The sequence below is a fragment of the Podarcis tiliguerta genome, assembly GCF_965153285.1.
Source record: "Podarcis tiliguerta genome assembly, chromosome: 2".
NCBI lineage: Eukaryota > Metazoa > Chordata > Lepidosauria > Squamata > Lacertidae > Podarcis > Podarcis tiliguerta.
In genome coordinates this window covers 9,246,129-9,263,462 of record NC_139535.1, presented here as the reverse complement: position 1 = coordinate 9,263,462, position 17,334 = coordinate 9,246,129, and the positions used below count along the sequence as shown (strand labels likewise).

Genomic DNA, 17,334 nt, shown 5'->3' with positions numbered 1-17,334 from the left:
GTGGGGAATGTCCGAAACAACCCCAAAAATCCAGCAGATATGGAACCCTGTCCACAAGTGCTTGTGGAGGAAGCCAAAAATGCTGGACCTGATCTTAGGAAACATCAGAGTACCCATGGAAAAGAAACAATTGTAAAAGCATTAGTGACCCAAAAAAGGGGGGGCAGTGTATAATTTTGTGCCATTATGGAGTGCTCTTTGGGGGTTGGGATGTGGGAACAGAGAAAAGAACAGAGATTCAAGTAAGTGCTGCTTAACCAGAAAAAAAAAATGGAGGGAGGGAGAAAGGACGGAAGGAAGGAAGGACAGATAGTCATACCACTTTAAACAGTCAAGGCACCCTGCTCAAAGCTTCCTGGAAACTTGTTGGTTGTTGTATGCTGGCAGACATAGGCATTATACTTAGCAGAATCTCCTACCCAAAGTTAGAATCAGTTAATTGTAAGTTGGCAGGAAACCCGAGGGAATTTCAGGACAGATTACCATCAGCACTTTTAAAAATCTTTATTATGACAGGCAGCCACCCAACCTCTGCTTATAAACCTCCCAGGAAGGAAAGTCCATCACTCCCCGAAGGACACCGTTGCACTGTCAAACAGCTCTTACCTTCAGAAAGGTCTTCCTGATGTTTTGTCAGAATCTCTTTCCTGTAACTTGAATACATTGGTTCAGGTCCTACCCTCCAGAACAGGAGATCCACGTTGGTAGTCATTGCTACTTTTCCTCGACAAAAAAGGCTCCTCTATCCTTTCTATACCTATTTACTCAGAAAGCAGTCCAGCGCTTTTACTCCAAGACAAGTGAGTATGGGACTGCAACCTTCAGATTACGTTCTGGTAGCAGAGCAGGGCTGGAAGTTTCAGCGAATGCTGAAGGTTTTTCAGGAAATGCTTAGGAAAGGAGAAACATTTTGGAGAGAGAGAGGCCCAAGGCTATTTGGTAGTGATTGCAGCCCTGCCATGAAACAGCACACAGGTAGCAGCCCAGAGGAAAAAGAAAGAGATGGGGAGACACCTGATCCTATTACTCAAATGTTACCCCATCTCTTGTGGGGGTGCAATTAGTGCCAGCATCGTCTGTTAAGAGTTTGGGTGTAATCTTCGATACCTCCCTCTCTATGGAGGCGCAGATTACAGCTATAACAAAGGCGGCATTTTTTCATCTCCGCCAAGCTAAGCAGTTGGCTCCTTATCTCTCTCACCCTGACCTAGCCACTGTGATCCATGCGACGGTCACCTCCAGACTGGATTATTGTAACTCGCTCTACATGGGGCTGCCCTTGAGACTGACCCAGAAACTCCAGTGGGTGCAGAATGCCACGGCAAGACTCCTTATGGGGTCTTCACTGCGAGATCATATTCATCCGGTACTATACTAGCTGCACTGGCTCCCGGTGGAGTACAGGATCAGGTTTAAGGTGCTGGTTTTAACCTTCAAAGCCCTATACGGCCTAGGACCCTCGTACCTACGGGTCCGCCTCTCCTGGTATGTCCCACAGAGAAATTTACGGTCTGCAAATAAAAACATCCTGAAGATCCCAGGCCACAAAGAGGTTAGGCTGGCCTCAACTAGAGCCAGGGCTTTTTCGGATATGGCTCCAATCTGGTGGAACGCTCTGTCACAAGAGACTAGGGCCCTGCGGGACCTGACATCTTTCCGCAGGGCCTGCAAGACAGAGCTGTTCCACCAGGCCTTTGGTCAGGGCGCAGCCTGACCCCCTCCTCTGGCAATCTGCAGAGAATTTTGCTTAATGGTTGCCATCAATTTGATTTTAATTAATTTTATAATGAATGTTTTTAGAATGCTGGATTATTTTGATTGTTGTTAGCCTCCCTGAGCCCAGCTTCGGCTGGGGAGGGTGGGATATAAATAAATTATTTATTATTATTATTATTATTATTATTATTATTATTATTATTATTATTATTATTATTATTTTCACAGCAGCAGCAGCAGCAGCAGAATCTACCCCTTCTGAATATATTTAGATTTAGATATATTCTCTCTCTCTCTATATATATATATATATGTATATAAAGAGAGAGATATATATTAACTAATAAAGCTCTTCAAATCTCTCCAAAAAGGTTCAAATGATGCTCATTCCACTTCCACCAAACTTATCCTTCAGATCTCTCACCCCCTGGAAATATTAACTTCTACTGCCATGCAGGTTATCTTGGGGAGAAGAAAGGGCTCAGGAGTAAACCCTACACAAATCCAGAGCAGAGTCCCTAAGACGGTTGGATGGTACCTTTAATAATAATTTATTATTTATACCCCACCCATCTGGCTGGGTTTCCCCAGCCACTCTGGGCAGCTTCCAACAGAACACTAAAATACAATTACCTATTAAACATTAAAAGCTTCCCTAAACAGGGCTGCCTTCAGGTGTCTTCTAAAAGTTTGGTAGTTATTGTTCTCTTTGACATCTGGTGGGAGGGCGTTCCACAGGGTGGGTGCCACTACTGAGAAGGCCCTCTGCCTGGTTCCCTGTAACTTGGCTTCTCTCAGCGAGGGAACCACCAGAAGGCCCTCAGCGCTGGACTTCAGTGTTCGGGCTGAACGATGGAGGTGGAGACAGTCCTTCATGTATACTGGACCGAGGCTGTTTAGGGCTTTAAAGGTCAACACCAACACTTTGAATCATGCTCGGAAACGTACGTCTTTCTGGCAACTCCTGCAGCCAAGCTGGTGCCAAACGTCTTGCTCTGCTTTCCTTTGGACCACATCAGTGAGGCTGAGATGAGAGACCTTGTCGTCTGGGCAGCCCAGGATCTCCAGACACACTGCCCCATGGAGGTCACTAGCGCAGCAGTTTGACTTCACCCCCGGAGGCACACTCCATTGTCACTTGAGATAGGCCGGTGCCAACATGGCATCCATGCACATCTGCTATGGCTGAAGACAGGATGAATGGGTTAGGGAGAGGTGGATTGTGGTCCCTTCCCCCCCTGTTGTGGACGGGATGAAAGGTGACAGAGAGTGCAAGAGACTTAATCTGCTCTGCAAGATTTACTTCCATGTCAGTATAAAGAGAGCCCTGCTGGATCAAGTATAAGGTCAGTAAGAGCCCAGACTCCTGTTTTCACAGTTGCCAACTGGCTACATCTGGAAAGCAGGATGTCAGCGTAGCAGGACTCCCCACATGTGATTCCCAGGAATTGGTGTTTGGGAGTATATACTGTATGGCCTCTGCCAGTGGAGGGAGAACACAGGCATTGATAGGCACAGACTTATCCTCCATGAATTTGTCGAATCTTCTTTTAAAGCCATCCACGTTTGCCAGCCATCCCTCCATCTTACAATCATAGAATCAGAATCGTACAGTCCAAAGGGACCTGGAGGGTCATCCAGTCCAGCCCCCTGCAATGCAATATTGTGGGAGCAAATGTGTGAATAAGCTATTTCCTTCCTCTGAAGGCAGCCCTGTTTAGGGAAGTTTTTAATGTTTGATCTTTTATGTTTTCAATATCCTGGGGAAGAAATGGAGGCAGTGAGAGATTTTACTTTCTTGGGCTCCATGATCACTGCAGATGGTGACAGCAGTCACGAAATTAAAAGACGCCTGTTTCTTGGGAGAAAAGCAATGACAAACCTAGACAGCATCTTTAAAAGCAGAGACATCACCTTGCCAATAAAGGTCCGTATTGTTAAAGCTATGGTTTTCCCAGTAGTGATGTATGGAAGTGAGAGCTGGACCATAAAGAAGGCTGATCGCCGAAGAATGGATGCTTTTGAATTATGGTGCTGGAGGAGACTCTTGAGAGTCCCATGGACTGCAAGAAGATCAAACCTCTCCATTCTGAAGGAAATCAGCCCTGAGTGCTCACTGGAAGGACAGATCCTGAAGCCGAGGCTCCAATATTTTGGCCACCTCATGAGAAGAGAAGACTCCCTGGAAAAGACCCTGATGTTGGGAAAGATGGAGGGCACAAGGAAAAGGGGACGACAGAGGACGAGATGGTTGGATAGTGTTCTTGAAGCTACCAGCATGAGTTTGACCAAACTGCGGGAGGCAGTGGAAGACAGGAGGGCCTGGCGAGCTCTGGTCCATGGGGTCACGAAGAGGCGGACACAACTCAACGACTAAACAACAACAATATCCTGTTAGAAGCCACCCAGAGTAGGTGGGGAAGCCCGGCCAAATCTGTGGGGTATAAGTAATAAACTATTATTATTATTATTATTAATCTCTTCGGACTCTTCCGACATTCGGCTTCAATGGAAGAACCCGCTGGGCTCTAGTATTACGAGAAGGAAAAAAAGAAGTTCTCTCTGTATAGAAACTAACAGAAGCCTTCTGGTACGTTCTAATGTTTAAAAGTTCTCCGGTCTTTTAGAAGGCGGAGACAGCACAGATGTTGTTTTGTGCACTGACTTGTTATCTCTGCCCAAGGCCGTTCACTCCCGGGATAAGCTGTATCAATTGTCCGCTGGGAGCATTTTCTCTCTCATTCTTTCACTCTACTGTTCTGTTCATTTTACATTTTTGCATTTGTGTGGTGTATTTTTACGCAGAAACTGGATTCTGCTCTGCTGAACGGAAAAAAACCAGTAAACTTGTACTAATGGTTTTTCTGGCCTGCTCTGTCTTTTTGGAATCCCACTACTCTGCTCCTTTACTGAACAAACAGCAGCCAGGGGTATCCCGTGGCCTGGTACACTGTTTCCTGACATTCTCTCCAAACCATGCACACATTTTATGTATAATCATGCCTCTCTCTATCGGCCCTCTGCTCCTTATTTCTGCACTAAAACCTTCAGTCACAACAACCTTTCTTGTAGGGAAGTTCTGCCATCTTTGCTGCCCCTTTCTGCCCCTGTCCCAGCTGAATTGGTGTGGGTAAGGTCACAAGGCAGCCCTGGCTCCTGCTGTTCGCCACTGGAGCTGCTGCCTCTTCACTTTGGGTCCAATCTGTCCAATCACCCAGGAGGAGAGCAATAAGGCAGGTGTGGGGAACCGGTGGCTCTTCAGATGTTGGTGAATGACAACCCCCCTCAGTCCTAGTGAGCATGGCCTATGACCAGGGGTGATGAGAGCTGAGCTCCAGCAACACCTGAAGGCTTGTAGGATCCATAAGGAAATGGAGGGTGTGCCATCTCCTAAATTTTGAATCTGCCCGGCATGTTTGAAGATGACATGAAGATGACCAGGAGGTTCTCAGAAGGGAGGGAGCTGAGGGCTGGAAGTGGGACTTATTGCAAAAATGTGGGCTTTGTGTCCAATAATGCCAATTCTAGGCACCAAGCCAGGATCAGGTGCATGTTATAGATGTATTGATAAAAAAAACTTTGACTGCAAGCTATCCACCTAGTCCTAGAGCACTTGGCCCTCCAGCTGTTTTGGGACTACAAGTCCCACCATCCCTTGCTAATAGGACCAGTGGTCAGGGATGATAGGAATTGTAGTCCCAAAACATCTGGAGGGCCACGTTTGGCCATCTCTGACCTAGAGGTATGTTCCTCCACCCCACCAAACCTTCAAGGTTCAATATTCAGCACGGCATCCTTAAAAGAAGGCGGCGATCAGCAATATGCCTGAACCCATTACAGACATTTCCACAACGAACTGCTTTCCTCTACTCACTCAAAAACAACAACAACCAACCACTCCCAACTTTATTTTGTGTGACAGGTGTTTCTGAGCAGCTCTTCAGAGTCCCTGAGTTTGGATAGAATTCTAACACTGGAAAAAATCAGTAGGGGAGAAAAACCCTGTAAATGGAAAAACGGGCAAGAAGGACTCAGGAGCAGGCCAGCCTCTTCTGCACTGGGATTTCCAACATCAGGAGGTTGTTCTCTTCAGCGTGCGAGTTTGCTGGGTACCACTTTCTGCCAAAAATTTTTTACATGGCACCCGCAGCTTAAGATGCAGCTGGTGAGCTGAAAGCTATTGCGTGAAATTCAGTGTTCAGATATCACATGTTTGGCCTCACTCACATTTTGGCTCCTCACCCCTCAAGCCCCACCCCCACTCCCAAAACAACAACAACAAACTCTCAAAAACTTCTTTTCCAGCATCCAGTGGTTTCTTGGTTTTCCCCACCTAGTTATGTTGGCCTTACTCTTACCTTCCCTTCCCTTTGCTCTTACCAAAGTACAATTAGTGACAGTTTCTCCGACTGAAACCATTCCATGACATCACAGCAGCTCTGACCTATCAGCCATTTCTAAGGTCACATCCACACCACCCATTTAAAACGCTTACACTGCTTCCTCCAAGGAATCCTGGGAACTGCGGCTTGTTATGGGGTGCTGAGAGTGGTCAGGACACAGCTAACAACTCCCAGCACCGAGCTTCAATTCCCAGCACCCTTAACAAACTACAGTTCCCAGAATTCTTTGAGGGAAGCCGCGGCTGTTCAAGCGGTGCAAGACCACTTTTAACTTGATGGTGTGGCCGTGTGTGAAATGGCCGAGTGATGCAAAAAGCTACTTTATGCCCAGAAAGGAGAGCCAACGCAGAGGTTTCGCCAAAAGTCCAGACGCGCTACAAATTCTCTCTCATGTGGACTTTCTTATGTTTCGTAAGAGCTGGCCTCTCCCGGAAGCTCCTCTCGCAGATCAAGCATTTGTAGGGTTTTTCTCCTGTGTGGATTCTGAGGTGTGCCATGAGCAACGCCGTGCGGGTGAAGCTTTTCCCGCAAACAGAGCAGGTGTACGGCTTCTCCCCAGTGTGGACCCGCCGGTGCACAATGAGGTTGGAGTGCTGGCTGAAGCCTTTCCCGCAGTCGGAGCAGGTGTACGGCTTCTCTCCGGTGTGGGACCTCACGTGGTCGGTGAGAGCGGAGCTCCGGTGGAAGCTCTTCCCGCACTCCAAGCACTTGTAAGGTTTCTCGCCCAGATGGATCTTCTCGTGCTGGTGGAGCCCGGAGCTCCAAATGAAGCTTTTGTCGCAGTAGGAGCACGAGTAGGCTTTCTCGCCCGTGTGGATCCTCTGGTGTCCCAGCAGGCAGGAGCCCTGCATGAAACTTTTCCCGCAGTCCAGGCACTTGTACGGTTTCTCGCCGGTGTGGATTCTCAGGTGTCTGTTAAGGTGGGAAATCTGATGGAATCTTTTCCCACACTCGGAGCATTTGTGGGGCTTCAGGCCAGGGGCCGCGTCTTCGCGCTCAGCTACGTCCGAACCAGCACCAAAGTCCCTCCCGCAGTCTCGCAAGGGATCCTCTTGCCTCGGGATTTCCTGGGGCAAAACGGCCGAGGCTTGCCTCTCCGGCAAATTATCTGCTGGAAGATCTGCATCAATAAAAAGAAAAGAAAACAAGAGCTGTTACAGTCAAATGAAAACGTGGGCAGGGTTCGAATTATGAGCAGCAGGTTGAAAACAGCAGTAAGTGGAATATGAGGAACGGCTGGTGAAGATGATGGACTATGCCGAAATGGCAAAATTGACTGGGAAAAACAGAAACCAGGAAGAGAAGAATTTTAAGAAGGAATGGGGGGAAATTATAATGTACTTAAAGAGAACACTGTGAACAACTAAAAACTTTGGCAGGGTTTGCTTGTAAAGTATGAAAAACCATGGAAAAATGACTATTGCTTTTAAAAAAAACACAAATTAGAGAAAATAAGATAAGCAGTTGGGGGGAAAATTGATAATAGTAACCACGGAAGGGCGGAGGGAAGTCAAAAGATTCAGGGAATCCTAAATGCAGAAGTGAATGATTTGTTATAATTTAAATTTGTTATGTAAAACTTAATAAAAATATATTTACGGGACCGCCTCTCCTGGTATGCCCCGCAGAGGACCTTAAGGTCCATGAATAACCATAGTTTAGAGGTCCTGGACCCTAAGGAAGTCAGACTATCCTCCACTAGGGCCAGGGCCTTTTCAGTGATGGCTCTGACCTGGTGGAATGCTCTGTCCCATGAGACTAGCGCCCTTCAGTATTTAACCTCCTTACATTGGGCCTGTAAGACAGAGCTATTCCACCTGGGCTTTAATTTTAATTCAGCCTGGTCTTTTATTTCCCTTCTCTTCCCTCCCCCTCCCCTTTTATAAAGATTACCCGCTCTGAGACTAATTCTCCCCTGGCCTCCTCACTGGCCCAGGTAGGACTAATTTAGCCAGCTAGCCCTGGTGACTATCTAATGTTTATTGGATGGATTTCCCCCAAACTGATTTTTGAACTTTGAATTTTATTGTTATTCATGCTTTTATACTGTACAGTGGTACCTCGGGTTAAGTACTTAATTCGTTCCAGAGGTCCGTTCTTAACCTGAAACTGTTCTCAACCTGAAGCACCACTTTAGCTAATGGGGCCTCCTGCCGCCGCCACATGATTTCTGTTCTCATCCTGAAGCAAAGTTCTTAACCTGAAGCACTATTTCTGGGTTAGCCTCCCTCTGCCGCTGCACCGCTGGAGCACGATTTCTGTTCTCATCCTGAAGCAAAGTTCTTAACCCGAGGTACTATTTCTGGGTTAGCGGAGTCTGTAACCTGAAGTGTATGTCACCTGAAGTGTATGTAACCCGAGGTACCACTGTATTTTATGCTGCTCCTATGTTGTATTACAATTAAGTGTTTTAAATTTGTTGTTAGCTGCCCTGAGCCCAGTTTTCTGAACCAGGAAGGGTGGGGTATAAATCAAATCAAATAGAAAACAGCGATAAGTGGAAGAGATGATAATTGTATTAGATTAAAATATGTCATACAAAGCAGTAGATATAAGACAGGAATAAAACTATCATGAGAGTAAAGATGGGAAGTCAAAATTTTAGAAAAATTGTACACTGAAATAGAAGTAAATTTGGAAATCAATAAAAAAATATGTCTTAAAAAAAAGAAGAAAAGAAAAAGTTGTGTTTTAGCCAGATAGAGCAACAGGGGCAGACCACACACCTGTTTCAGGCCAACCCTGTCATGGCAATAAGAGTTTGTGCTGGCTCAGGTGGGCAGTGGGAGCCGATGCCCTCTCTCTTCTTCCTCACATCGCTTACATTTTATTCCTTTTTGCCTTCATAGCAGCCGCAGGAACAGCAGCAGCTAGCGCTTCTCACCCCCTGCCTCCTGGCCTGGCTCTGAGAAAGGGTCAAGGCGTGTGGGTCTTCCTTCAGAGCAAGGCATTCTGGGAAAGGTGGCAGCAGCGAGAGCCACTCAGGCGCCGCAAACGCTTACCCTGCAAAGAAGCATCTCTGCCGCTCTCCGGCTCGTCCGTTTTGAAGGTGCCTCTCGCTTTGGAAGAATACAGGCAGACCTCCGCCAGAAGCCCAGACACCTGGAACAACACAAAGGGCATAGCCAGGGCAGAATATGGAAGTACCTCATTTTACGCTCAAATGACTTGTGCGAAGCCAACAGGACACGGCTGAAGGCTGAAACTGTGCAACTCAAGGGGACTGGGTGCGAAGAGAGATTTTAAGCTTGGTTCTCAGGTAAGGCCTGCTCAGCACATTGGCTCTGGGATTGGTGGGGATGCTCTCGCAAGATCTCGCGGGAAGTCGAGTTGTCCTGCGAGATCTTGCAAGAGCATCTCCGGCACTCCCAGAGCTGGTATGCTGAGAGGGCCTTGCCTGGCAAGCAAGGCTGAGAGTTTAAGAGGTCTTTTCGCACCAGTAACCCCAAGTAGACCTGGTGCAAAAAAGAGCTTTACAGCTCTCAGTCTTGCTTGCTGGGCAACACCTGTCCTGTTAGGAGCTCAGTGGCTTTGGGAGCGTTGAGGGTGCTCTCTGTTTCCCTTATTACACCAGCTGTGTATAGAAATATTTTCTATATTTTCATGTACAAACATAGCTCTTGGAACCAAACCCCTGAGAAAGGTAAGGTATTGCCATAATCACAAATGGATAACAGCAATCCATTATACATGGGGTCGACCTTCAGCTGGTCTGAAATAGGCCACAAAAATTCGTAACTGGGCTTGGCAAATACAATCCCCCCTTGGTATGCTAGTTTCAGCTGTTCGTGGACCAGGACAGCTTGGCCTCAGGAATCCCCGCTCTCTCTCTCTCTCTTGCACTTCATTCTTTATCGGTTTATAAACAATGCATCCAGTCTGCTTGCAACACTAAAACACAAAACTATAACAAGTAGCCCACCACCAATACCAAACAAGACAAAATATCTTGAAAAGAAAACGATAAAAGTAAATTTCTTCTCCGCCTGATGACTTCCGACCTCCTCTGCATGGTTCGTTCCTTGTTAACTGCATCTGTTTTTCAATAAACTTAAACAATATTACATGTTGTTTATATTCTTTTTAACTTGAGTTATTACAACAGTTAATCAAAGCATATTAAATATTTGATGTGGGGACAGTGTTCTTTCAGATATAGTCTGTAGATTTTCCACTCTTTTTTAAACTTTTGGGTCGATCGGTCCCTGACCTTTTTTGTCATAATCACGAATTCTATGTACTCAAACAGTTTAACCTGCCACTCCTCTTTAGTTGGCAAATACAATCTCCCCTTGGTTTGCTAGTTTCAGCTGTTTGTGGACTAGGATAGCTTGACCTCAGGAATCCACACTCAATATCCACATGGCTGGATTGGTTAAAACTGTGGCACATGTGCCCACAAGAGGTAATACTAGCCACCAGCCTGGAGTCACAACACTTCCCAGAGCTAATACCTGAGCTGAGCTATGGAACTCCTCGCCACAAGGTCTGTGTAGGTTTAGAGCACACTTGAAGCACACTTCCTCCTCAAAGGATCCTGGGAACTGTTGCTTGAAGCTCTGTGTATGGCAAATAATTCCCAGCACAAACTACAGTTCCCATGATTCTTCATGGAGGGGGCAGCGGAATGTGCGTACACGGCAAAGGAAGATCCTTTGGCAACTGGAAAAGAGGGATTCGCAAGAGAAAATGATCCGATTCCTTCCCCGCTGATTATACCCAACTCTGTCTGTCTCCATCCGCCACCATTTATTTCTGAGATCTATCCCAGAAATCTCCAGGCCCATCAACTGTGGCCTGGGAGTAGAAGAATTGAAAAATCCTAGTCTAGGTAACAGACAATTTAGGTTTGGAGCAGAAGGGAAGTCCGGACAGGGGAAAATGAGAAAAAGAGGGGAAGCCGGGGGGACGGAGAGGCAGAGCGGAAAGGCTGATCCATACCACTTTCTCCATATGTTGCAAAGGCAACAGCGGCCCCAAACCCTTCTCTCCCGCTCCTAGAGACTGGGGGACTTCACCGCCTGCCCCCAGGGGCTCCTCTTCCTGCCTCAGCATGAAGTCCTCTGCCAGGGCCACCGCCTGGGCGCAGGTCTCTGGATCACGATCCTTCACCCAGCTCTGAACTTCCGGCGGCAGGACGGCCAGGAACTGCTCCAGAATCAGCAGCTCCAGGATCTGCTCCTTGCTGCGCCTCTCGGGCTTCAGCCACTGGTAGCACAGGAACCAGAGGCGGCTGCAGACCTCGCGGGGGCCCTCAGCCTCCCGGTAGCCAAAGTGCCGGAACTGCCGGCGGCACTTCTCCGTGTCGGCGGCCTCTTCATCCAGCGACGCCTTCTCCTTGACTTTCCCGCAGGCTGCCTCACCGTCTGCTAGCGGTCCACCACCCGCCCCCTGAACGTCTCTGCCGGGGCCAGGCCACGGCTGGGCCCCCCGCTCTCCTCCGGGTCGGCCGCCAGCTTGACCTGACCCCTGGAAAAGAGAGGACGAAGCCTCGGCATGGCCCCAGGGGGAGGGCGTACCCCCCCAGATTGTGTGAAAGGGCCGTGGCTCCCTTAGGAAGTGCTGCCACCGAGGCTCCCACTGCTGTGCCAAACCTTCGTCGGCTTCCTCTTTGATGTGCAGGGACGTCATTCTTTGGGGAAGTTCGGTTGGGATGCTGGGAGACGTTTCACTCTTTGCCTCCAATTCTTCCTCCGGTTTGGGGCTCAGGAGTCCACACTGCAACATTTCCTCCGCTGGCTGTAGCCCGGCTTGGAACCGGGGAAGCAGATCTCCCAGAATCCCTTGCTCGGCAGCCATTTTTCTCGGGCCAAGGCTTTACTCCAATTCGCCTCTCACACACACACAAACAAGAAGCTTTGGGGGGAGTTTCTTCTTTCTAAGTTTACTTGGCTTCTTGTCCCAGGCTAGCCCCAGCAGCAGAATCCACAAGGGTCTCTGAAAAATATAATTGAGGGGTTCATTTATTTCTGAGCCGGTAACAGTAGAGGTTGGTTCAACAGCTGTCTTCCTAAGGAATAAAAATATACACAGAAATGAAGGAGAGCAGATAAAACTCAAAACCTTTGAAAGGTAAAGGGACCATTAGGTCCAGTCATGGCCGACTCTAGGGTTGTGGCGCTCATCTCGCTTTACTGGTACAGCTTCCAGGTCATGTGGCCAGCATGACTAAGCCACTTCTGGCGAACCACAGCAGCATACGGAAACACCATTTACCTTCCCGCCGGAGTGGTACCTATTTATCTACTTGCACTTTGAGGTGCTTTCCAACTGCTAGGTTGGCAGGAGCAGGGACCGAGCAACGGGAGCTCACCCCGTCGCAGGGATTCGATCAAAACCTTTAGGGGTAATATTATTTTGATTCTAGATATCCCAATTTCTCATTCTGCCAGACCATGCCTCACTTCTTCAGGGTCATAAGGGATAGAAATTTGGTGTGTCCCCCGCACCCCCAGAAATGGAAGCTGAAATACTAAATTCTGCCACCGATAGGAATTTCCGGGCTCATGCAGAATACCATACGGAAAGTCAATACAGCAAACATTTAACTCTCCCCCTCATTGCTTTTTATTTATTTATTTTATGTTTGCTAAATTCCCAAATATTTCATATTTCAGGCACAGAACGAGGAAGAAATCAGGAGTTTGATTACTTTTCAAGAAAAGCTAGATATTATAATGCTCTATTTCTGAACCGTACCATTAATACCCTGGGTAGGACTTAAATACATTTGTTAAATATCATAATATCAAAAAATTCAGACTGTCTTTTAGGGCATAAATTATTTTATTTTATACTTTATATTATTTTATATTTTATTTTATTTAAAACAAATTACCTGAACAAAGAAAGCTATCATGTTAACAGGAAGAGTGCTAGTTATGTGCAGCTTTTAAACATTATTTACCGTAGATGGAGGTGCATTTAATTGTATGAAAGACCACTACAACTGGAGGTAGTATTGTTCAGACAGGTGATTGGTGCCGCTGCCCCTTTAAGACTTGTATAGCAGAATGAATTTCATCCACAAACTACATCTGTGGGCATGCCCTCTGTTATAAGAGACAAAACCTACGGGACCGCCTCTCCTGGTATGCCCCACGGAGAGTCTCAAGGTCCATAAATAGCAACACCCTAGTGGTCCCAGGCCCTAAGGAAGTTAGATTGGCTTCAACCAGAGCCAGGGCCTTTTCAGCTCTGGCTCCGGTCTGGTGGAACGCTCTGCCTCGTGAGACCAGGGCCCTGCAGGATCTGATTTCTTTCCGCAGGGCCTGTAAGACAGAGTTGTTCCGCCTGGCCTTTGGCTTGGAGCCAATTTGATTCCCTCCCTCCCTCTCTTTCTTTTTTCTTTTCCTTCCCCTCCTAAAATGAGGCTACATTTTAATATTTTAATGTTCCATTATTTTAATGTTGTATTTTACTTTTGTTTTTAAGTTGTAATCATTCATCTTGTTTTTATTATTGCTTGTAAGCAGCTCTGAGCCCGGCCTTGGCTGGGGAGGGCGGGGTATAAATAAAAAATTATTATTATTATTATTATTAAAAGGGAAAGAGGTTGGGGAACAGTAACAGAACAGAATAATGGGGTTTGTTTTTGTGGGTGCTGCAGACGCCTGGATGAGAATGCTATCCTTTCTCTAGGGAAGGATGTCCCCAAGAGGATGATTAAACTATTTATGTAAGCAGCAACAGAAGCCAGAATCCTATATGTGCAGAAATGGAAGGAAGGGGGAGTTCCAACCAAGGAAGAATGGATCTTAAAACTAATGGATTGTGTGGAAATGGCAAAAATTGACAGCAAGAGTTAAAAGGTCAAAACGAGGAAGTACTACAGCCAAATGAAATCGAGAGCAGGATCCAAAATTTAAGCAGAGGGAGGGAAATGACAACAGTGGTGCCTTTTAACGTTCTTTTAAGAGCTGGACAGCTCAGTTTTGTTAGAGCCTGGTGCTGATCAAGCCAAAGTTGCAGGTTTGACCCCCATATGGGCAGTTGCATATTCCTGCATTGCAAAAGTGTTGATCTGCCCTCCAGCTCTACAACCAGGCAGAGGGCCTTCTCAGTGGTGGCGCCCACCCTGTGGAACGCCCTCCGATCAGATGTCAAGGAAATAAACAACTATCTGACTTTTAGAAGACATCTGAAGGCAGCCCTGTTTAGGGAAATTTTTAGTGTTTGATGTTTTATTCTGTTTTTAATCTGTTGGGAGCCGCCCAGTGGCTGGGGAAACCCAGCCAGATGGGCGGGGTATAACAATAATAATAATAATAATAATAATAAATTCTATGATTTCTCGTGAATTTATCATGGTATAATGTGTTTCTGTTTTTAAACATGCCACTTGGAGAGATTGGTAAGAAGCAACTAATAAATCATAGAATCACCACAGAATCATAGAGATAGAAGGGACCTCTTGGATCATCCAGTCCAACCCCCTTGCAAGGCAGGAACATGCAGCTGTCCCATACAGGGATTGAACCTGCAGCCTTGGCATTATCAACATCACACTCTAAGCAACTGAGCTATCTAGGCCCTCCTGGAAATATTAATATTAATAATAATAATGTCACATGCAAAGCACTAGAGTATATCAAACAGTACAAGGATATGGGAGACACAAACAAAAAAAATAAGATCTAAAAGAACTATGGTATATCACATAGTGAGACAAAACATAGGGATGAACAGAGTCAATACTACTGGTCTGCCTAGCTAGCAGCTGCTCTCCGGGGTTTCAAAATGGGAACCTAGAAATGCCACCAGAGATTGATTGAGCCAGGGATTTTCTGTCCCAGGGTATGAATTGTAGCAGAGTAAAAAAAAGCAGTGCAGATTCCAAAACAACACGTGGTTTCAAAAAACGACTCAGATGCAGCCAACTTCATTAGCAAAATTTACCCAGGCAAATTCACATAACAAGATCCCGATCCCTGGATAGCAGAAAAACTCTTTAAAATCCAGTTGCAGTAAGACTTAACAGTAAAAACAGAAACCTTAAACTTAACGTACTTATGTACAATGCACTCAATGAGAGAAACAAACTGAAGAGAAGAGACAGATGGAACGAAGGGAAGCGAGAAACCAGTCATTCCCAGCCTGTAAATTAATAATAGACAGTTAAAAACATCTTGGCCTTGAGAAACGTGTTAAGGTTCACAGCCAAAATAGCACCTGCGTGCTTCTTAGCAGAATGGAAATTTGCAAACCAGCTAGAAACTTCCAGCTTGTGCCACATGCAGAGAACATACCAGAAACTTCTGCTTGAAGACGAGAAATGGTTTCTATATTTTATATAAATGGCTTCTATTTGAATCAATGTTTCCGTACCTCAGAAGCGCTATACCTGACATCTTCTGTATGCATAGCCAATACTCTGCCACTGAGCTAGGGTCCCCTTCAAGATAAACCAAGATTCTAGTCCTCATGGGCAGCTGTTTAAACAGGACTCCTTGTCAGACCAGGGTAGTCCACAGTGACAGGCTCTCTTCAAAGGGCATCAAGAAACATATGTGTGTTCCAGATCCAACTTAGCACCCCAAAAATGTTTGCCTTCATTTCCCTTTTAAAGGCGCAGGAGCCCTCTCCCACCTCACCTGCCCACCTTTGGCACAGATTTAACACCCGTCCGGAAACATAAAACTTAAATCCCAACAGAAAGCACGAATATCACAATTCTATCCAGGTTTTCTCAGGAGTAAACCCCGCCATTTCCAACGGAGCTTGCTCCCAGGTGCGTATAGGATTCTTGCAGTCTAGGATTCTCATCCCCAAAGGGCATGTGTCATTTGCTGCTATTAATAAAATTAATTCTAAGTCAACATATCAGGTGGCCGGCCACAAAGCATGAAAACACAGCCAGCTCAATGGGAACGGCATAAAATGATATATATTGTAGAAGGAGTCCTAAAGAACAGAGAATCCTGGCGATATATATATAAAACAAAAGGGGTGTGTGGACACAATAGCAATCAAACGGAGGAGATTTTAATCCCACCTTCCCCCGCAGCAGTTATGGTGTGGCATAAAAGCAACTACGTAAATTCCCATGAGGTTGCAGTGAGAGATCCTAATTCATTTTGTAACGCTTGGATTGCAAACAGCAGATAAATTTAATTATAATAATAATTATTATTTTAAAAGGTGGCATAATCCTACGAATCGGCCAGTGCAGATTTTAGCCTTGGGATTTATTTGTTGCAATTGAAAGGTCCTATTCCAGCCTTTCAAACTCACCCCCACCTCAGGTCTGCAGCAAGGAAAACACAACAATAGCTCCACAGCACAAGCTTAGCTGGGAGCTGGAGGAGGAAGGGACTTTGCAGTATTTACAGTCCGCCCCCCTCCTCCTTTTCAAATTTCTTGGCTTCTCTGGGAACCAGTGCTCTGTGGTTTTAACCCTTTTAAAGGGCCACCCTTGGAAGCAAAAAGGAGAGAAATGGTGATGAGCAGCAGCGGCTGATGTCCATCGGGAATGATAGGGCGGAGGGCAGGGAGCCCGACAGTAGGTGGCGCCGGAGAGCCGATGATCAGCGGAGAGCCGACCAATTCTAGTTGAGCCACCCATCTTCTTTCCTGCCCAGCTCTGCAAAGGCAACGCTAGGGAAGAGGAGAAGGTTGACCGGCAGAGCCATCCCCTGGAATGGCTTTAAAGCAGGGGTCAGCAACCTTTTAAAGCCGTGGGCCGGTCCACCGTCCCTCAGACCAAGTGGTGGGCAGGACTTTATTTGGGGGGGGGGGGGAATGAACGAATTCCTATGCCTCACAAATAACCCAGAGATGCATTTTAAATAAAAGCACACATTCTACTCATGTAAAAGCACACTGGTTCCCAGACCGTCCACAGGCCGGATTGAGAAGGCAATTGGGCCGCAGGTTGCCTACCCCTGCCTCAAAGGAAGGAGATAGCTGGCCAGGGGCTGGCTGAGGGCAGGCTGAGGTTGATGCTGGGTTGCCTTAATGGGCCAGCCTCCATTGTGAGGGCATCTGAGCAGCACTGCAGATTCACTGTGTCAGAGTCAGCGAGGACTTCATAGAATCATTGAATAGTACGGTTGGAAGGGGATCCAAGGGTCATCTAGTCCAACCCCCTGCAATTCAGGAATCTCAACTAAAGCATCCATGGGTCAATCCTCAGCACATCGCCAGGTGGGGGCTGGGAATGCCCCCCAACTCTTACCCTGGAGAGGAGCTGCCAGTCAGTGCATGTAGACAATGC

General features: G+C 46.7%; 1 protein-coding gene across 3 annotated transcripts; it reads right to left on the bottom strand.

Annotated features, from left to right (window-relative positions):
• Nucleotides 1-5,608: 5,608 nt before the first annotated feature.
• LOC310670414 (uncharacterized protein) lies at nt 5,609-16,452 on the bottom strand. Of its 3 annotated transcripts, none has more exons than XM_083425741.1 (4): nt 16,353-16,452; nt 11,061-12,056; nt 9,122-9,221; nt 5,609-7,239 (listed from the first exon to the last, which is right to left on the bottom strand). In XM_083425741.1, exons 2-4 carry the CDS (start codon nt 11,916-11,918, stop codon nt 6,494-6,496), a joined length of 1,704 nt encoding a protein of 567 aa, XP_083281867.1. In that variant the 5' UTR covers nt 11,919-12,056; nt 16,353-16,452; the 3' UTR covers nt 5,609-6,493. The 3 variants fall into 3 exon arrangements, with proteins under 3 accessions (XP_083281867.1, XP_083281869.1, XP_083281868.1); XM_083425743.1 differs by having other exon boundaries at nt 16,359-16,441; XM_083425742.1 differs by lacking the exon at nt 16,353-16,452 and adding an exon at nt 12,958-13,183.
• Between the last annotated feature and the right edge of the window lie 882 nt (nt 16,453-17,334).

Bases quoted from the DNA above. Each gene is read 5' to 3' on its own strand.
- LOC310670414 (XM_083425741.1), bottom strand. From the start codon at position 11,918: ATGGCTGCCGAGCAAGGGATTCTGGGAGATCTGCTTCCCCGGTTCCAA. The intron at 9,222-11,060 runs GTATGGATCAGC...GTGTTGTTCCAG, and splicing joins TGCAACATATGGAGAAAGTG to GTGTCTGGGCTTCTGGCGGA. The intron at 7,240-9,121 runs GTAAGCGTTTGC...TTATTGATGCAG, and splicing joins CAGAGATGCTTCTTTGCAGG to ATCTTCCAGCAGATAATTTG.